The sequence below is a fragment of the Vulpes lagopus genome, chromosome 6 (genome assembly GCF_018345385.1).
Source record: "Vulpes lagopus strain Blue_001 chromosome 6, ASM1834538v1, whole genome shotgun sequence".
In the NCBI taxonomy this organism is placed as follows: domain Eukaryota; kingdom Metazoa; phylum Chordata; class Mammalia; order Carnivora; family Canidae; genus Vulpes; species Vulpes lagopus.
Genome location: NC_054829.1, coordinates 97,519,622 through 97,541,433, shown reverse-complemented (window position 1 = coordinate 97,541,433; position 21,812 = coordinate 97,519,622). Strand labels below are relative to the sequence as shown.

Below are 21,812 nucleotides of genomic sequence, written 5' to 3'. Positions count from 1 at the left end.
AGTTCTATTGGACAGTGCTGATCTTTAACATGTAAATAATGATGCTATCGTTTAGATGTAGTTATTGTGAGAATTAAATAATTTGATACATATACAATGCTTAAAATACCTGCCATATAACAAGTACTGAATACGGTATTTTTGAAGGTGGTCGGGTTCAGTGAGGCAGGGAGCAACTTGTCATGGGCAGAAATCTAATGAGATACAGGAAATGCCAGGAGCACTTCACAGAAGAAAAGCAGCCAGGCTAAATCCTTAAGGTTTGCAGAAAGGGCAGAGGACTCATGTCTGAGGGCTGAGCACTTCTCCGGCAGACATGTTTTCAGAGGACAAAGCTGTCTGAACACTGATGTTTGAAACAGTGAAGTGGTGAGAATTAGAGATTATATATATATATATATATATATATATATATATATATATATAGTTATATTTCTGGCTCCAACACGTCAGAAATAGTGCTGCAAAACATGGACTATCACTCCAGCCCTCTTACATTTCTACCTTGTTCATCCAGACAGAAGTCAGTGCTTGTCCTAAGTTTCAGGTTTCTTGTTTCTTTGGAGGAAGTGAGAGTTGCTAAGTACGATCTATTCTCCAAATGGGTGGCAGTGTTTGACTTGGCCAGGCAGACACGCAGTTGGGAAGTAGCATAACACTCATGTCCAGGACACCACAGTCATCACTCCTGAGTAAATTATTTTGTACTTTCCAGAAGCAGTTGTGATTTGTTAAGCATCACATGGCTGAGCTTCCTTGGCCCATGACATATTTGGCTTAGGCCCTACACCAACTTACTTTCGCTGTAGCATGAGTAACTTTACAGAGTGCTTCTTCCAAGGTCAATGCCACCACCCATGACACACCACCCCTTTCTAGTTTTTGATTCCTGTCTCTCTTCCTGGTATCATGACAATAAAGGCGCCAGTCCAAAGCCTTATGAAAACTGGAATTAGAACTCATTTTCAAGTTTACAGATCCTGAAGAGGTTCTCACTGTTGGTATTCTGTGGCTCATATTTCCAAGGGCTCTGACATCTTATTAGAGAATCTGGCTTGTTCTATAGAGTGATAGAGGATTAGTTGTATATGTATCTGGGCTCCAAAAGTGGCAGAAACAGAGAAATATGGTGTTTGAAGTAATAGAAGACAAAGGCAACTCAATAGGATGTCCATATATTTATTCCATCACACATTATTTAAAATTTACAACCAGTGGTGGGCTAGCTGAACTTCCATTGTGCACCCGTGCACATGTGCGTGTGTGTGTTTAATGGACAAATGAGTACCTATAATCTGTTTTGAGTTTATCACTGTCAACACATACATCTGGTTTATTAATGGATATTTAAAAATGTTTAACATAGCTCTTTTACTTTGTACAAATAAAGACCATCTTTTCTTGATTTCTTATTTTAGAAGTCCAAATCCATCAGTATGAAATTCTCTTGGCCATTCTGGTTTTTGTACAGACTGTAGTCAAGCAGACTAGATCCCCCACCACAAAACACTTGAATGAAAGAAAAAATAATGAATATATGAAGATGTCCCTTATAAAGGACAGTGTTCCACATTATAGTCTCAAAGAGACACAGCACAAGTAAAATCAAATGGAGTTTCTGAAATTCATATTTCTAACTCTTACATGCTAAGTACAATATTCTTGCAGAGCAGAAGGCAGAGGGCAAAATGGCTTCCTTCTAGCAATCTGACCACATGGTCAGCAGAAAGATGATGCTGTTTTAATTCTTCATGCCTTCTACCTCAATGTTTAGTAAAACAAATGAAAAAAGAGATAAATATTCCCTCTTGAAGCTGTGACAAAAGTCTTTAAAAAATCTTATTCCCTCCCTCTACATCCTCTCAAAATAAAACAGTCTGGGTTTTTTTTTTCCCTGATTGGGCAATATATTTGGTAGAAACAAGCCATGCAGAAAGTCTTCAAACATACTGATTGAAAATCGTTGAAACAAAATTGGGTTCTCCTGAGTGTACACGTATTTTGTATTGTATTTTATAAACAATTGTTTCTTCTAAGAACAATACTCTTCTCACTGTACCAAATGGGATTTGATAGAGGTACCAGAACACCAGGAATGTTTCTGGAAGTGTCACATATGTTGGCTCAAAATGACACTAAAGGTAGTATACTGAATAGGCCCAAATTTAATCATTTGAGGTTTTTTCAGAGCTTTTTACAAAAATCTTAAATACGGGTAAATATGTAAACACCGTGCTCTCAGAGAGCAAGTACATAGGCATGTCACATCATATCCCTTCTGGGAAGACAGATTCAAGTGAAACCCCACCAATAAGTTTCAAAACCAACCACTAGAAGCACTCTCTGGTTCAGGGGCAAACACCACGTTGCACATCTCAGAGTTCTCTTGGTGCAGCGGGAATTCAGATCCTGCTATGAGACTTTCTTTTCTTCTCCGAGAGATGTAACCTCTGCCTGTGGACAGCCTTTCATACTTGGTCTCAAATTGCCTACATAACAACAGCAACAATAACAAAATTACACACATAATTAAAGTTACCCCACACCCCTTAGAGCCAAGCTACTGAATGTAGTACACTTGAAGCTTCTGTTTCAAAGCAATTTGAGAAAGGATGAGAGTGCCAAATACTACCAGTTTCCATTCCCATGAATGGGCTGATTGTTTTCTTCCCATTTCTTTCTACACCAACAGATATACTTCAAATGCCTGGAATATAGGAGTCCTGCCATACATTTTTCTAGAATGAAGGACCAAATTCCTCTCAGCTTTTTGGAGATGCTGTTAAGCTTTCCAGGCTTTGCTATGTCTCCCACCCCTCATTCCAGGAGCCCCACCTTAGGAGCACTCCCCTCTTGAGTAAGTAGTAGGTCCAACTGGGTTTAGGCTGAGAATGCTGACAGGCAAACATTCCTAGAGCTCTGGGCCAAATGGAATGTGGAACCATTCCAGTTAGCCTGGTGAGCCTGGCGAGCCTGGCTTGGTGGTCACTGCATTTTGACTATTGGAAAGTTGATTTTTTTAAAATTCATTAATCGAGGTTTAATTCTAAACTAAGTTAATATAAATTGAGAATGGCTTAATATTCTGATTATAATCCACTTTTATTCTTTAAAAATATAACATACTCATATTTGTACTTCTATCATCATGTATACATTTCTTATATGGATCATGAAATGTCAGTACAATAAAGAAAGTGCTCAACTTTGGTCTACTTATCAAAGGAGATGATGTAAGATATGCTTGCCATTTTGAATATATAAATCACCTTCATGGTTAATAATGTGTGTCAGGGAGACCCCCTACAACTAATAGAAGAATCAGTGCTAGTTAGCATTCTACTTCCATGTGGTAGTATTATTATAAATCACCATTATAAGATTCAAAGGACACAGGGTAAATGAGAAGATGTAAGGTAGAAGAGGTGCTAGGTTGCTTACTTGAACACATATTTGGCATTTGAGACACTAAGAATTCTACTGAAAGCATTTTTTTTTAATTCAAAATCCCAAACTCTCAAGCTTGAGCCAAAACTTGAACAAGTTGCTGTTGTAGGATTACCTAAAAATTGTGAATTAATTGGAGCTCTTAAACCATGGTAAATGATTGTCGGGTGTTTTGTTTTGAATGTTCTGTACAGGAGACAGTTGTGAAGTTAACTGATAGCAAGCACACACCCACTATTTTTGCTGAAACTACATGGCAACTCTAACAGAAAATCAAATCCCTTTGTTACTTTGATAAATTCTTTCTGGACTAGAATATAATATTATCCCCAGAATCAAATGAACTAGTCCTCATATTTTCTTGGTATCCTAAAAACTGACTTTTTTTAGCCTTATCAATTATTCTCTTATTTAAAGGAAATTTACGTTTCACTCTCTTCTTACCATTTCTTTTTAAATTTCTGAAACTAAATGCTCAAAACTGAGTGTAAGCTCCTGGAGAACTGGGGACTACCCAGGAACAGGTCATGAGGACTGCTTCTTACCTGAATGGAACTCCATCCTTGTCCATCTGCATGCAAACCAAGAAGGGGTACTGCGAAAACTGTACGGTGGAAATAAACTCCAGACCCGTTTCTGTTTCTGCACTGATTTCCAGGCCAGCTTTCACAAAAGAGGAGTCCACAGTCATGCTGCCAATTATTGCCAGAGCCACCCTAAAGATTTAGGCAAAAAAAAAAAACAAAAACAAAAACAAAAAACCCTGTTAATATCACACTTAACTAATCTGGAACAATAGCTATAATTTCACAGGGTCTGAATTCATGAATGGAAAGAAATGTGTAATAGACTACTATATGACCTAAATGCACATGGAGTTCTGTTGGTCACCAGGGGTTGGTTAGTCCCAGGGATGAGATAGTGAAGGTCTGCCCTTGTCCCGAGCCCTCCCATAGCCTTCAATCTAGATGAGGGAATGTAGAGTCTATCAGGTACTACTGTTTGATAGGGGCATACCAAGAGCTGAGGGCAAAATGTGTCTAGAACCCAATCCTTTCAGGGAGCCGGAAATACATGAGCTAGCTTAAAACAATGTCTAAACTCACAAAGACAGCTAGCTGACGTTCATAACAATTTTCTTGGTAAATATCTCTCCGTGGGCTTCTGCATTGCTATTTCAATTCCATTTCATTACTTTCTCCAAAAGGTCTCCAGAGACATAAGTCTATGGTTGCCAAGATATTTGAAAAAATACTGTGCCCACCAAAAGCTATTCCTACAGTGGGGCACGTACCATGCATGCCCAGAAGGGACAAATATGGTGGGTTCTCCAACAGTCGCCTAGAGAAATTAGGCAGATTGGGTTGACTAGGGAACATGGCTTGGATGATTATGAGGAGCATAAACAATCCCAGTAGAAGGCTTACCTCTAGGATCACTCTAATTTAATTGTAGACTTTAAATGAAACTGTGGGAAATTACTCCCCCAATTAAGTCTGAGTTCTATGCCCAGGCTTTTCTGATAGAAGGATACTATCAAAGTTTGCTGTGCAAATTAAAGTCCCTGCTGTTGTTGTCAGTATAAAAGTAGGTCAGAGGTGATATCATGTAAATCCTTGAATCCCTTACATACCTTCTAATATCTTACACTCAACAAAGGCTTAAGAGATATTTTTTAAATGAACAAATGAAAAATTGAAGATAGATTGGCTACAATGTGGATACCAGTAGATTCTTAGGGATACTGTGTCCTTTTTAAAAATCCAGATAATTTTTGATGCGGCTCTAGATGATTTCTTTCTGAAAAGAATTCATTTCCATTTAATTTGGGGAAATGTCTATCTAGAAAATACTTCAGAAAAGGAAAAAGAAGACCAGTTCACCGGGAAATCCTAAATTATACTCCTGATCTCTCTGATGGCCTATCCTATTTCTCATTCTTTGGTTCCTTTTAGTAACACTGTGAGTCACCTTTCACATTAAAATGATGTGTTTAAATTCTGATTTCTCAATTCCTTTGCCACAGGTTAATAGAAATCAAAACTTTAATTTTATCACTCCAATCTCACTTCTGTCCCACCATAGTTTTAAATATCAAAAGGTAAAAATTCATTGCACTTCCATTTCCTTTTCTTCAATTCCATGACAAACAGAAGAATAATTCTTTTGATTATCACACTGGTTTAGAAACATTGTCTTATGCTCAAAATAAAACACTCCATTTGATTGGACATGAACGTTACAAAAACTAAAGGAGAAAATTTTGTTTAGAAAAATGAACGCTAATGAAAAAACTTAAGGACTCCTAATGTTTAAGACTACGATTCTTCACAAAAGTGACCACTTTTTTATTTTTCTCCACTGAAGACAGCAAAGGAGGAAAGATTTAAAATCTCAACAAGAGTGATAAACTAAAAAGTTTACTTTGGAGTCATATTTTCTGACAGTATTGTCAACTACTGAAGTGGAATACCAAGAAAGGATGAATTTCTCATCCACAGGGCATGCTGGCTGTGGATGTCTTTAAAAGCGTGATAATTCTTGGCTGAGTTGATCAGATAACTGGCCCTCTCAAGAGAAGCTATGGAAAGAATGACTTCCCATGGTTTCTTCCTACCCTGTGATTTAATGATTACAAATAGAAGACATAGGTTTTGAAAAGTCAGAGAGCTAAACAATTCCAGAAGCATCTCTGCAGTTCATTGCATCGAATATTATACACATGCTTACCGATTTTTCACCCGGGTTTTAGACTCACGATACCACAGGCTAAACTCCATTGCACCTGAAATGTCAATAGCTAGACCACCCTGGACATCCATATTGGCCTTTAGTCCAGATTGCAACTGAAGCTCCTAGAAGCAAAAATACATAACAGTAGTAATAATAAAAACAAATAAATTTAGCCAACTCCTTTCCAAAGGCACATTCAATCTCCTGCTATAGATAATACCATTTGAGTTGTGCTAATGTTGGAGTCTTCCTCTAGGCTTGGAAACACATTGTTCTAACCTTGATTACTGGAAGTAAACTGCTGATTTGCTCAAGTATTTAGTCAATTAAAATACTAGAAAAGCGAAGTGCCAGTTGAGATGGGTGAGATTTTTTTTTCCAATCATTGCCTCTCTTTGAGAGAGGCAAAGGTTTTCAGAGTATAGTCCCCTTTGGAACAACATCAACATACTAGGAACTTGTTAGAAATTCAAGTCTCCTACCTACTGCATTACAAACTCAGAGAATGGGGCCCAGCAATCTGTGTTTTAACAAGCCCTCATGTGATTCTGATGTACCTAAATTTGAGAACCACCTGACTGGGGAAACTGAAGGCATCTTCACCAGAAATCCAGCTGTGGCTCTGGGATGGGGGGGAGGAATTGGGCTGGATGATCTCTCGTGTCCTTCAGCACTTCTCTGGTTATGTGCTGTGTCAAATATAGGCAACTGCATCCTGCTGGCAAATGAAAGGCAGAATAAAAACTGCCGGTGTACTATACAAGTTCTAGGGATTGCCTAGATAAAGCTAGGAAGGGAAGGTACAACAATTTAACTCAGCCTTTACACCTTGCTGTTTGACATTTGGAATGACATCCAAATAAACAAACAAGTCCAACGTGAAATCAACAGTATTTTCCAGAGGGACTCATTTACAAACATAGTCTATCTTGAGCCATTTTGCAATTATCCAAAACCCATTGTTTTGTGTTGTCTGTCAGCAGTTAGCCTTTAAGTCTTGCATTTTCTGAGTGCATTAGCTGGGGTGATGTTGGCTGAAAAGTTCTTCAGTTGGATTGCAATCAGATTACCTGGGGACGGTGTTGGAAATGATAATGGCTCTGGGGGAAAAAAAAAGGCTTTCTATCCTTAATTTTGATATCCCTTCAAAGATCTTAGGTTCATGATAAGTGGCAGCATGACTAACTCCCTTATATAACTGCCCTACTCAGACCAAACAAGCCATGCTTTCACCAACTATAAATGCCATGATTTTGCTTTCTAGAAAGGATCATATTGATCTCCCTGAATTCTCTCCACTTTCCAAAATATGTGGCAAGAAATCTCAGTCAAAGGCCTTGGTTTATCACCAAGTATACCAAAAAAGTCTCACTGTGGCATAAAGCAACTTTCAGTCTAAAAGGCACTTGAATGAAAGCATGAGATTCTTGTAACAGAGCTCAGGACACAGTAGGAGAGAGCCCTAAGAATACTTACAGCTGCATTTAGTCTAGAACTAAATGTGATTGTAGTAGGACACAAGGGTGTCTTGTGCAATGTAACTAATATGAAGGAACACAAATTATCCTCAGAAAGCCAGAATAACTATGCTCAAATTTTAACCTATGCCTATGAATTACAGAACCAAGATTTCAGCATTCTATATTTGTACCATAATTGTGATTTTTCCTAAATGAATCCTACTGTGTACCTTATCGCAGAGGTATTTCCTTCTGGGGCACCTGGGTGGCCCAGTCAGTCAAGCATCCAACTCTTGATTTTAGCTCATGATCTCAGTGTCATGAGCTTGAGCTCTGCACTGAGTGTGGAGCCTGCTTAAGATTCTCTCTCTCCCTCTCCCCCTCTACCCGCTCAACCTCACACATTCTCACTCACATGTGTATGTGTGCACTTGTCTCTCTCTCTCTCCCTCCCTCTCTAAAAAAAAAAAAAAAAAAAAAGAAGTATTCCTTTCTTTGGAATTTCTCCTCTCTTCTCAATTTGAAAACTATAATCCCATTAGTCTACCCAACCAAAAAAGGGTCTTTGATGTAAACTTTGGCTTTCCCACTGGCCATACGATAGGTAGAAGTCAAAACACACCAGGTGCCATGAAAAAGAGTTATTTCACAGCTTTTAGATAATGTGCCTTTTGTGGGGAGAGAGCATTTTCATTGCAGTCTGGGTTTTAAGGAGTGCCTTGGTTTTCTGGGAAGATTCCATTTCTGTCATGCAAAGGGACCATGGAAGAACTCTTATGTATAATCACAGAGGAATTTTCTTGAGCTCTCATAGAAGGACAGAGCACTGACCCTTGTAAGAGGACAGACCACTCTTCCTTGTGAAAGGGACTAAGCAAGGGATGCTTGGGTGGCTCAGCAGTTGACCATCTGCCTTCAGCACAGAGCGCGTGATCCTTGGGTTCCAGGAACAAGTCCCACATTGGGCTCCCCTCTAGGAGCCTGCTTCACCCTCTCTCTCTGTGTCCCTCATGAACAAATAAATAAAATCTTAAAAAAAAAAAAACAAGAAAGGGACTAAGCCACATAGTGCAGTGGTTCTAATTTTTAAGGGTATAAAATAAGTGGAACTAAGAGTTTGATTACCTACTGTGTCTCCAAAGCTCGACATTTGGTATCTCTTTCAATTCCCATACTAAATCTTCCATGGTAAGCATTATATCTGAAGATTGAAAAGGAAATCAGGCCTGGTAGCCACACATGGAGACAGAATGAATACCCAGCTGTCTCTAGGGAGGATACTTTTCTATTACCACACATGACTATCACAAATCATAACTGTCTTTTGTCTCCTGGTGTGCAAGAAAGCATGTTCTGAGAAATATCATAAAAAAGATCATAGGCTTATGTCCTTGCTTGACCCAGATGCATATTTATTTAAACTATTACCTATGACCTACAGGAACAAGATACTAAAGCTTTACATTTGTAGCTAGTGTGACCTCTTGATCTTGTACCTTTGATCCCAAAGGTGTCTCTTATAGTTCAAACACGGATATTTTGACAAATTATCCCATTGCTTCCATTCAGGAGAATATGTTCTTTGCTGGCTAAAGAGGATCTCCCTTTTAAGCTGACTTTATCAGACATCCTTCTCTGAAGAGTAATCCAATTAGCCGAAAAGAGAGAGCGAGAGTAGGCACCGAGTAATTCCATCTGCCTTGGTGGCTGTGACAGGCTATCCACTGCCAAAATTTCCTTCAATGTCAGCACTTGACCTAGAGTGGTATGTGCCTCTGAAGCTGGGATGGCATTACTGGGTTGCTCTGCAGAACCAGGGAGCCTCAAGCAGCTTATTTGTATAGTAACCCCTGATCTGCCAAATGTTCCAATAGGAAACACACAAACATCGGGTTAAGTTTTAATAGCCATGGGGTGATCTTTGCCTTAGAGTACATCTTAGATGCCCTCTCTTAATGAAAAGAACTTTACAAGATAATATAGATCAGGGGTTGGCAAACTATGAGCCTTCAGGCTAATCTGACCTGCTTGCTGGACAGAGTAGGAGAGAGCCCTAAGAATAAAATGTTGGAGAACGGCCACTTTCATTTGCTAATATACTGCTGAGAGCTGTTTTCACTCTATAGTGGCAGAGTTGAGTAGTTGCAATAGAGACCATATGTCCCACAAAACCTAAAATATTTGCTTTCTGCCCTTTACATAAAAAGTCTGAAGAGCCTGATCTAGATTACTGTGTTTTCATGAAGATTTACAGCCCAATTCTGACCATCAGAGATTGCTCATAGGTAGCTGAGCACACACAGGTGGAGTTGAACCATCATTATTCCCATGTCTTAAAATGTAGATCACTTCCTCAGCACTCTATGGCTTCTTCAGAGATGTTTTTCATTAAGAATTCATCTCCCCTTAGGGGTGCCAGAGTGGGCTCAGTCTATTAAGAGCCCAACTCTTGATTTCAGCTCAGGTCATGATCTCAGGGTTGTGGGATTGAGCCCACATCAGCCTCTGGGCATGGAGCCTGCTTAGGCTTCTTTCTTCCTCTCCCTCTGCGCCAACCCCACACCACATGCACCCGTGGACTCTCTCTCTCTCTCTCAAAAAAAAAAAATCATCTCCTTAAAGTTAATACTGCAATGGATATATGCAATGCAAAATTCTTATATAATTTACTATTTTTTCATATGTGACTTTGAGGATTAAAGGATATGACACGTACAACTGGTTGTCCTTGTCTTCATTCATACTAACTGAAACACAGGCTTATTCAGGGTGACACGGCACCCATTGAAAAACTACGTTTACCAGTTTTCCTTGCACCTAGAGATATCCATATGACACAGTTTTGATGAACAACAAAAGGGCTTAGGTTATTTTCTCCGTAATTTCTTGTTTGTGTTAGCATTAGTCTCTTCTCTTCTCTTCTTTCTCTTCTCCTCTTCTCTTCTCTTCTCTTCTCTTCTCTTCTCTTCTCTTCTCTTCTCTTCTTCTCTTCTCTTCTCTCTCTCTTCTTTTCTCTTCTCTTCTCTTCTCTTCTTTCTCTTCTCTCTCTTCTCTCAGTTTTATTGAAATACATATAATCTTATTACTCATATTATATTGACAATTTTCTCTTTTGCCTCAATGTGAGGAGGTGACTTCACCAGCTAACAAAGATGAAAGAAAACTCTGCTTGCCTATAACAAAGGAGAGAAGGAGAAAGGCCAGCAATACCAACTGGGCGAGTGCTTAGAATGTGACCTGTAGATGGGTGGAACCTTGTCCTGTATCCTCCAAGCATTGGGCACATTTCAAATGTGCCTGGAACACGTTAGGGATTCAATAAATACCTGCAGAATGAATAGATTACCTGAGAATGATCTGTCAGCAGAATGAGTCCCTTCACCACACTAACAGGGTCACCAGATGCTGACAGCATTTTGGACATCAAATCACTGTATCCATTGAAAAAAGTGACAGGTCTGAGCTGAACATCAAAGAGGATGGCTGACATGCCAGCATAGGAGTCAAGGTTCTCCTCCCCCTCATCAGGAGTAGCTGCAATCAAGCCCTCCAGACCTTGTGCTTCAATGACCACCTGTGAAAAAATGGAGATGACAGTCATGACAGAAGCTCCCTGCCTGTTCTGTCAGTGATGGTGAGGCTTCTGAACTATTGCTAGAACTTTCCTCAGGGTCAAAAAGTCAGATATCTGCAGCAGCTAGGCAAACAAAAACAAAACAAAAATAGGAAACCAACTCTATGCCTGAACAGAAGGTGAATTTATTTTCTTCATTTAATCCTTAAAACCTTTTATCTATTTTGTAGTGAGGCAAAACCAAAAACCAAAAAACTCAAATGGCCAAGGCAGAACTCAAGCCCCTTCTGTCTGACTACCATGGCCAAGAGCTTTCCATTGTATGATGTCACTCTCGAGACCCTTAATCCCTCTAGGACTGTCACACATAATGAATCAGCTGTCCTTCAGAGCCCCTAAAAGGAGATGGAGAAATATTGGGATAGTGGCCATAAGGCGGCTGCTACAAGAAGGCGTGGAACATGCTAAGCCGTGACTCAACACCTTTCCTGTCAAACTTTTCTCTCAAGCTGAAAGAAGAGATGATGGGGGCTCACATCAAGATCTCTCCCATAAATAGGAATCCTATATATTCTCTGTCCTCCATACCCAGCCCTGTAACCACTGGGTGTTTGACATTTCGGAGTGCATATCAGCAAACAGATGGTGATTCCTCAGGCAGAAGGACATAGTATTCTGACTGGAGTCTCATCATAGGGAATAGTAATATGATATTGATAAGAATTCAAGTTTGTGTAGTATTGGATCATTTTTAAAGCTAAATGAGCTTAATGAGAAGGTTATAATCTGAAATGCATAAAAACTAAAAATAAAGTATGTTTTGTAATTAGGAAGTCATTATAGACTATAACGAAATTTTGGATAAAAATAAAGAGATGTAATTCAGCCAGTTGTCAAATGCCTCCACTTTATTCTTTTCTCTCCTATTGGTACTTAAAAATGTAGATGGACTCTTTAGAGAGTCAAAGTTTTTATTATGAGGAATCAACCCCCTTTTCCTAGAAACATCTAGAGAAGGAAAATATATTCCAGGGTTAGGTAAGTGGAGCCTGAAGGAATATATCTATGAATAAAAATAAAATATTTTTAAAGCATAAGTAAAATATATTAGCACAATTTCAATTTTGTGAATAGGTTTGCCTTTGAAATGACAAATAGATATTTGGCAAGTCCACTAAATCAAATCACTTAGGTTTCAGGTACATACTTGAAACTCTCTGGGGTTATAAACCATATATAGCACCCTGCAGATGATGGAATCATGAGCAACTTAAAATAGAAGCTACCATTAGCTTACACATTCTATAGTGTTACCATCAGTATGTATTTTATTCTCTTTGGACTAATTTTTTATATACTTCATTAAGCAAAACTAATGGAAAATGAGTTACCTGGCTACTGTGAAGATGAGACTTCCCAATGTACTGAAAGATGTTCAGGTTACTTCTCCTTAGAATGCCAGAACCAGAGTAAAGAATGTCAAGGCTGTAAGTAGATGCCAAATGGGGAGCACCTAATGACAAAGCAAAACAAAATAAAACAAACCCCCCATGTGATTTAGTAACAGTTCTAGCAATACCAACTTGGGGAAGGGCAGAGTCCAGGGAGAACCCCTTTCTGGGTGACATACGTGTTATGTAGCCAGTATAGGCAGAAGAGGATCCACTCTTGGAGAAACGGTCATAATTATGAGCAAGCATATCCTTCAGAACTCGACGGACCATTTTGCTGTAACACAGAAAAGGAAGAAGCTGCACATTCATTGTAATGGCTGCTTCCCATATCAGATTTGGAAAAAAAACAAATCCTCACTGGAAAAAAGAGGGGGCCAAATTTTCCTCATGCCGCTCCAAGACCGGGGAGGTGCCAGCTGGAGTACCAGCATTAGGATTAGGGCTTTCCCTTTCATTCCTCAGATATTTGAAATTCGGGTTGGTATCAAAATGACAGCAAGGCGAGGACACCCAGCTATGAATGGCTTAAACCAACTGATGACACACCTCAGGAGTGGAAAACACATGTTCTATGAATCATCATGGTTCTATTGTTAAATAGTATATACTTTCAAGGAAAACTGTACCAAACTGGGGGGGAGGGGTTGCCCAATGTTTCTTTAAACATTTTCCTATGCCTTCTAATGTTATCATTGGCTGGTGATATGTTATAGTTCATTTCCAGGAATTTTTTCTACTTAATTAATTAAAGAGATATCTCAGTAAAACACATATATGAAAGATTATCTCAGTAAAACACATATATGAAAGATTATCTCCTCTAAAGTAAGTCCTCAACCTTACCCCATGCCTCTGTCTTGCCTGCCATCTAAGGAGTGTTGTAATCTTTCCAATCTTGACTATTTAACACTAATCATATCAGTAACAATAACATTATGATAATACCACAAAACATATCCAAATAATCAACTAAAGAAATCTGGATCTAAATCTGAGGTAGAAAATTATTGAGGGGAGGGAATGGTTACCCTATTGGTACCCCCCAACGCAATATGACTAAGTTATATTAGCCTGAAGAAAAAAGGATAAGGAGGTCATGATCGCTATCTTCAAATATTCAAAGGGCCTGCATATGGATGAATGATTAGACCTGCTCAGTCTGTTCCAGAGATTGGGGCAAATAGGGCCAGAAGGAAGTTTTCAGTTACACAAAGAAGAACTAAGTGATAGTCTCTGAATAATGATACAAATTCCCTCAGAAGAGGTGAACCCCACACCCCTGGACAGGTGGAAGCAAAAATTAGACTCCACTTGCCAGAAGACTAGACCCCCCGACACTGAAGAGAGAGATACCAAGCAAAGTGGCCTGTAATGTCCTTTCCAACTCTAACCATTCTGGCCCTGAGACTCTGACTTGCAGTGTTTGTGACGGCTTGCTTGCCTTTCCCTCGTTGCTCTCTACCCCACTGCCTCCTCTTTTACTGTCCCCTACATCATTCGGTTCACAAGACAAAGGCAGCAGACTGGTCCAGGGTCTCCTCCACAGAGTGTCATAAAAGCAAACAAAAAGATAGAAGTCAAATTCATTCTACTTGGAATACATGTCTACTGGCAGACTTTGCTTCTTCCTCCCTCACTCATCTGTTCCTTCTTCATCTGTCCTGCTCTTTTCTACCTGTCTCAGTCTTCCCACACCCTCTTCTTCCACTGCCTTTAATTTTTTTCCCCTTTCTCTTCATCTATTTTCCAACCTCCCCCATGTCTGTTTTCCTTTTCAACCAGAAACACTCAAATTGGACCTTTCCTGGGGATCCTGCTGTGCAAGGATCAGTAACTTGACTGATAACTCGGAAGGGGTGGGTGGGTAGAAATTTCTTTTCCAGCCCTCTCATTTAGGTAAGGAAGTACAGAGAGCTCTGGGGAAACCTCACTTTGAAGGGAGACATCAGTGAATTCAGAAGAAGAAACCTGGGGACTGGAAGGAAGATGAATCCAGTAAGAGTTCTGAGAGCGATGAAGTCTGCTGATCCCGCTCTTCATACCTTGCATAGGCCCAAAATGTGAGCCATGCCTGAGGTTTTTAACTTAAATGGTAGATTCATTTGATCTGTGATAGACAAGGCTTCAATGTCAGATCACTAACATTTGAAAAGCTAACAGTGAAGACCATTTGGTGAGAATTTACATCACTTTGCTGTGCTATTGATAAAAATCATCCTATTAAAAATGTAGCTGGGTTTTAGAACACTACAAACAAAATATATATTGGCAATATATATTTATCAGACTAAATAGGAGACGTAAAGTAAAAATCATACCCTGGGTTTCAAATCATAGTGCCAAAGTGAAGTATCTGGCCTGCTAAATAGTTCTCATGGGAGATTTGGCAAACTCTGGTTTTATGTAATATAACCTAGCATAATGACCACATCATTATTATTAGCTACATGTGTGCTACACCAATATACAAACAAGCTTGAGCAAATAAAATAAAAAAGCTTGCTTAAATAAACAGAAAGGCAGGTGCACTCTATCATACCTTGCAGGAGTTTCAAAACGTAGGATGTCCTGAACAACAGCGAGCATGTATTTATTCATTTCTTTGGGAAGCTCCCCAATAGAGAGCAGAATGTTTTTGACTTCCATGTAGGACGGATTGTTATTTAAAATGATAGTGGCTGCAGTCGTGCGTACAGTCTTTTCATGAACTTTACGATTCTGGTGGTATATCCTGTTCAAAGTCTTCTTTACCTGTTCAAAAGATGTCCAAACATAGTGCACATCTAGATGTTTTAAATTGGTATTGGGAGGACTAGTTTGTGCTCTAAAAAAATATGTGTGTGTTCTTATATTTTCCAAGGTTCTTTACAATTAGTTTGGGGCCAAAATTCTGGCCAATGGGCCATGAACAGAATTGCTGTGGGTAACTTCTTGTGGGACCAAGACGCTTAAGAGCTGCTTCTCCCTCTCTTTTTACTACAACGGTAGTAAACTTAGAGCCACATTTCCCATTACCTACATGAGGCATGGCATGAATGGGAAACAAATTTCTAATAAGCTGAGATTTTTTTAAGCTCACTTGTTATTGCAGCATATCATCATGTTACCTAACTAATAATGATTTTTAAAGAGAATACTGCCACATGTCAATGGGGCTCTGGGGAGAGTAGGCTATATTAAGTGATATTTCCTTCCATGAAGTCCTTCATGGTCTTCCTTTACCCTTTTTTTTATTAATAAATCTGATTTTGTTTTGTTTTGTTTTGTTTTGTTTTTATAAATCTGATTTTTAGGGCACTTTTAGGCTCACAGCAAAACTGAGCTGAAAGTACAGAGAGTTCCTATATGTCCCTTGCTTCCAGACTCCCCCCTGCCCAACACACATGCAACCTCCCCCTCTAGCAACATCCTGCAGCACAGTGGTACATTTGTTACATTTGATAAACCTATACTGACACACCATTGTCACCCAAAGTCCACAGGCTACATTGGGGAATGCTTTTAACAAAATATTGACACCAAAGAAAATCTGCCAAAATAATTTCTGGGGACTGGAAGGACTGGAATTTTGTTGGCTACTAGCCTTGCCTAACAATATGTGGTATGGGGGGTTCTGACCTAGGCATTTATAAGCAGTCCTTTCAATTCCACTTCCCTCTTCTCTTTTCTATCTCCCCCAAATGTTGGCCTTGTTCTCGAGTATATAGAAGTTAAATAACTCACCTGAGCACAAACAACTGGGAAAAAAATAGACAGAATTTATATGTAGGTCTGTCTGTCTGTCTCAAAAGCCCTGACCCTCGCCATGATGCTTTGCAGCCCACCAACTTTAACACAAAAGTAGTGGGAAGGTGCTCAGATGCAAACTGGAAATATTCTCAGCAGGCAGCTTATCTTGAGATTTATAAACTTTTCTGCTCTAACAGAAGTTTAACTTAGATGGCTTCCTGAAAATGTAGCTATAGGAAACAACACACATACTTAAGCCAGGATGTTTCAGTGTTAAAAAATTTAAGAGCATCTTAAAGCTTACAGAAGTAAAGGTATTTCTGGAAAGAATTTGTTTCTTAAAATAAGAGGATGTGCTTCAATATTTTGCTTCGGGATATAGGACATTATCTATTCAAATGTAAGGCTGCTTCAGAATAGCCTTAAATTCAATTTAAGAGTTATTTCTAAACAGGAAAGAGAGATGGTTCATTTGGGGAAAAAAATAGGGTGACTTCAGAGAACTTTGCATTTAACTCAAGTTTAGACATGCTTCTTTTCCTTTTGTGAATGTTGCAAATACTCTTGGGGCACTTACCTCATCAGTTATGAAATGCACATCGTATCTCTGGAGAGTGGTGGTAGCGAGGTGGCTGACAGGCCCTTCTGCCTCTGCATATTTCAGAAGGAGTGGGATGCCTTCCGGAAGCAGAGCATTCTTCAGTGCCAGCAGGTACATCATGGTGTCCTCTTTTTTCTCTGTTCTTTCAAGTCCTCCCAGGATTAACTTCTTGGCTTCTATCACTGCCTAAAAGAATCACACACTACCTCAGACATACATATAATAATACATTAAATAAGGCTTGGACAATACTGGCTTCACTGTTGGGGCCAAGAAAACAACCTAAATTCTTAGAAAGTTTTGCAGTGGTTGACTGACTGAGATACACAATGAAAATGAACAAGTATACTTGATAAAGGTGTTTTTTCAAAAATCCATATATAAACATATTCTTAAGGAACAATGAGTGCAATTAATAAGATACATTTTCTTTTGAACACATTCTGAATGTATAAAATTATTTTTAAAATTCTCTTGTAATTGATTACTCATTGAACTGCCCACTCATTGAATTTCTAAAGCAAAAATTAGATGGCACCTTTGTGACACCACACACTTTTTCTTAAGTAACAATTTGATGAAAGTACTTAGACCTTGACCATACGGTCTTGTTCTAAATGTTTAAATTTGGAATCAAGTGCTTGTTTCCGCTTAAATCCAAATTTGATTAATGCTGCCATACAGTTCAGGAAATATTTCTTAAATGCCTTCTATGTGACAGATATTTTGATAGGTACTTTTCAAATATGCTCTTTAATCAAAAAGGCCCCCTTTTCTGGCCTAGAATAAAAAAAGATTTGAGCATAAGTTAACAGTTTAATGGAAAAGCAAATTATAAAATAGGGACACCTGGATTCTGGTCTTTGCTACTACATCTTTTTAGGGGCTTCAGTTTCATCTTCAAAGATTCCTAAGATCTGATTCATTTATAGGATTTGCAAATTCTGAAATTAGGCAGCAGGTACACACACACACACACACACACACACACACATACATAGTAGAGGGAGAGAGAAAGATAGGAGTGGGGGAAGATATAAAAGGTCTCCAATAGAAGGAAAGATACTAAATTTCATCGGTAACCAGAGAAATGCCATTTTACAACTATCAGACTGATTAAAAGATTCAGAAATTTGATAATATACTTTCCCACTGAGGCGATGGGGAAATAGGCATTCTCATGCGTTATTGGTGAAAACATAAAATGGTACAATTCCTAAAGAAGATAATTTGGCAAAAGCTGACATATCTGCATTTTGTTCCAGCAACCCTAGCCCTGAGGTTCCATCTCCAACAATAAGAAAAAATATGCCTAAGATTATTCATCTCAGCATTATTTGTAATTGTAAAATGGCAGAAATCACCTCGTGACCATATGCAAGAGATGCTTGAATACACTGGTATATAGTACCAGTATATATATAGTGTATATAGAATGCTGTATTTTATGAAAGAAAAAAGAAACAAAAATATGTGTGTACATCTGCTTACTGTCGCAAGAAGAAACACAGGAAGGAGAAACCAAAAACTAAGGACATCAAGTATGTGGAGGAGGCAGGTGAGAATGGGTAGAAGGGCTAGGAAAGGAAATAGGATCCCTTTGAGAATGCTTTTAAAAGGTAGTTTTGACTTTTGAACCATGTTATTATTTCACATATTCAAGAAATAAAATTAAATCAACAAGGATGGAAGATTGCCAAAATTGAATTCAAACAGAAACAAACATAAGTGTATATCAAACTGCTAACATCATTAAACAGAAGAGAATAACAAAGACTTGATGCAAGAGACTTCTGAATATAGAGCTCTGGCTGTACCCATTTGGTGGATTATTCTAAGAACAAAAAGAACTGTGATGGTCTTAAACTTTATTTAGTCTGACTTTTGTAGCAATACTGGTATAGCAATTCCCAAACTATTTCATGTGTGTTATAGGAATGAGCAGATGAATCAATATATTGATGTTCTTGAACACCAAGGTTCTCGCTGTAGAAGGAAGACAAACATATGGAATGGAAGGAAAGAAGCTTGTCGCATTGGGTTGGAATTAAAGATAGCAGTATGAGCTCGCCACATAATAAATATAGATATATATATTTTGTCCACCATAAGGGCCTAGATGTAATAGAACTCAAGTAATGTGAAGTAAAAGGGATTAAGGGATAAAATGCCAGATGTCTCCAACCCACTCTCACCTGGTTCAGTCAAAATACAAATAAAATGAGATAAAACAGAATGAGATACTAGAAATATGCAAGATGTTAAAAATTGGCAAACCTAGGTGAAGGATACATAGAGTTTCAAGGAATTATGCTATTTTTACCACTTTTCTGAAGGTTTGAATTTTTTCAAATACAAATTTGAGGAAAAATGAAATTAAGGTGGAAGGAGGTCAAAATGTAGGCAAAAAACTAATAAGAAAAAGAAATAGGAGGCTTTGTATTCAGTGAGTAAACTTGTCTGGCTGTCACAGGGCAGGTGAGAGTTTTCACATTAGTAAATGCTGAAAAATTTCAGCAATCGACAGGATAGCAGATAACTTCGGGGCAGTAAAAGTAGTGTATGTCCTGTAGATACCCTAAATTTTTCCTGAGAGGCAAGATAGATAGATAGATAGATAGATGATAGACAGATAGATATTTCATCACAGAAAGTTGAAAAGCAAACGTCAACATTTACAACAGTCATCACGTGGCTAATTATCTTCAAAGATACATTTTTTAAAAAGTTGCCCCAAAACATTAACAACTTGAATGACAGTGGTAGTGGATAGTTTTAAGCTACCTATAAGATAACTTTTAAGATTTGATGAGAACTTGGCTATTCCAATTTCAGCAAAACTTTACCTTTAATCCTTTGTTTGGTATCCTTCTCATGCTACATTCTATTCTCTCCCAAGGTTGCAGCCACTCTGTTCCTGGCCCTAACTCCTCTTCTGGGCTGCAGGGTGCTATGGCCATCTGTCTTTTGGACATCTCAACTTGGCAGCCCAGAGGATTTCAAACTTAAACATGGCCAAATCCATAGTTCCACCTTCCTCCCACCCCCAAACTAAGTTCTATAAACTGTTTAAGTGGATAACATCACCACACCTAGTATCCTACCCTGGAAGCATATTAGTCACCCAACTTAGCCTCTTTCATACTCCGCCCCCCTCCCTAGCCCATCAGTCACTGTGTAGTATTAACTCTACCTCCTTAATGACTCTTGAATCTGTCTCATTCTCTCAACCCTACTGCTTCTCTGTTAATTCAGACCTTTACTAATTATTGCCCATTTGTTGCAAATGTTTCCAATCAGTTCTCACTGGCTCTAATTTGGTCAACAGCCAGTCCATACACTCTGTTTCTTTACAAATAAAAAAATATCTGAGCATCTCATTCATCTGCCTAAAAACTAACTGTTTTCCTCTCCTTCTACGGAATGAAGGCCAGACTTGTGAGCTTCTCATTAATAAAGATCCAACTTCTTTTCTCTTTTCTCTCTTCCCTTCTTTCTTGCAGCTATACTCTCACCTATCTGACTCACAAATATGAATATTGTGCTCCAGCTCCACAGAATTTCTCACTGCTCTCAGCATACCAGACCTATTTTGACTTTGGACCTTTTCATGCATTGTTGTATTTCTCCTACAATGTCCTTCATTCCATACTATCATCTCTTTACCTAAAAAATTCTTCTAGGCCAAGCTCAAATATCCCTATTTTGGTGAAACCTTCCCCAGTACCTCCAAACAGAATAGTTTGCTATATGTCCTGTATTCTCAGAGCACTTTGCTTTATTTCAATATGATTTTTGTTTGTATTTGATACATGGACTGGGAGTTTTTTGAGGATGGTTTTTTAATGCATCTTTATCTTATGCATTTTATGCATCTTTATATTAAAGGATTAATATACCTAGCACAAAGTAGATGCTCATTAAATATTGCTGAATGGATATTTTCATATATGAGTTTTGTCTTTAGCCAAAATATTTGACATATGATTACTGAAATAAATTGGCTACTCAAATAATTATGGAAATTGAAAAATATGAGAAGTCATATGACTTTGATGTCATAGAAATAGTACAAATTTGATCTCTGCCAGAACTCACTAGGATGATATTCAAACATTTTCATTGCCATTTCTTTTTTTAGTGTTCTTTTTCATACTTAGTTTACATTCTAGTTATGGGTTGCCTCTTTCAGCACTATTTCAAGAATGTTCTCCCTGTTATTTTTAAGGGCAAGCACTCAGCAGGAAAAATAATATAGTGGTGTCCTTTTTGAGAGAGAAGAAAAATGCTGACTAGAAGCTGGCTGTGTAATAAATGTGGGCCAGAAAAAAAAAAGACTTTTTATATATTCAGTATCTTTAACTTATTTGCATTATAGAAAGATAGGCTTTGTTGGATATTAATCCATTTGGGTTTCCTATATCTAGTTAAGCTTACAAAGTGAGTTTTTGGTTTTTTATGAGAAAAATGTTAAAATTGATAGTCCACTCAAGCAAATGGAGAAGCTTCGAGCAAATAAAATTAAAAACAAAATGTAAAGTTCTGTGTAATGAGAAATTCCCTCCATCAAAACTCAAAACTGCAAACCACACTTCTTATAAAGTTGTTCTCAGGGCGCCTCAATTGGTTAAACACCTGACTCTTGGTCTGCTCAGTTCATGATCTCAGGGTTGGGAGATCTAGCCTTGCATAGGAAACTGAGCTCGGTGAAGAGTCTGCTTGAGATTCTCTCTCCTCCCTTTGCACCCCCTGCTCATGCTCTCTTTCTCTCTAAAATAAATAAATAAACCTTAAAAAATCTTCTTCTCTAGGAG

The 21,812-nt window shown here is 38.4% G+C and overlaps 1 protein-coding gene across 1 annotated transcript in view; it reads right to left on the bottom strand.

The window, feature by feature from the left end:
* Nucleotides 1–1,163: 1,163 nt before the first annotated feature.
* The window catches only part of LOC121493255 (microsomal triglyceride transfer protein), a 44,890-nt gene continuing 24,241 nt past the window's right edge, over nucleotides 1,164–21,812 (bottom strand). Inside the window, exons 11-18 of the mRNA XM_041759021.1 lie at nucleotides 16,975–17,184; nucleotides 15,208–15,419; nucleotides 12,845–12,942; nucleotides 12,606–12,727; nucleotides 10,987–11,214; nucleotides 6,178–6,302; nucleotides 3,993–4,163; nucleotides 1,164–2,489 (exon numbers count right to left, since the gene is read on the bottom strand). Coding sequence (XP_041614955.1) covers nucleotides 2,318–2,489; nucleotides 3,993–4,163; nucleotides 6,178–6,302; nucleotides 10,987–11,214; nucleotides 12,606–12,727; nucleotides 12,845–12,942; nucleotides 15,208–15,419; nucleotides 16,975–17,184 — 1,338 coding nt within the window. The 3' untranslated portion in view covers nucleotides 1,164–2,317. The remainder of the gene's footprint in view (nucleotides 2,490–3,992; nucleotides 4,164–6,177; nucleotides 6,303–10,986; nucleotides 11,215–12,605; nucleotides 12,728–12,844; nucleotides 12,943–15,207; nucleotides 15,420–16,974; nucleotides 17,185–21,812) is intronic.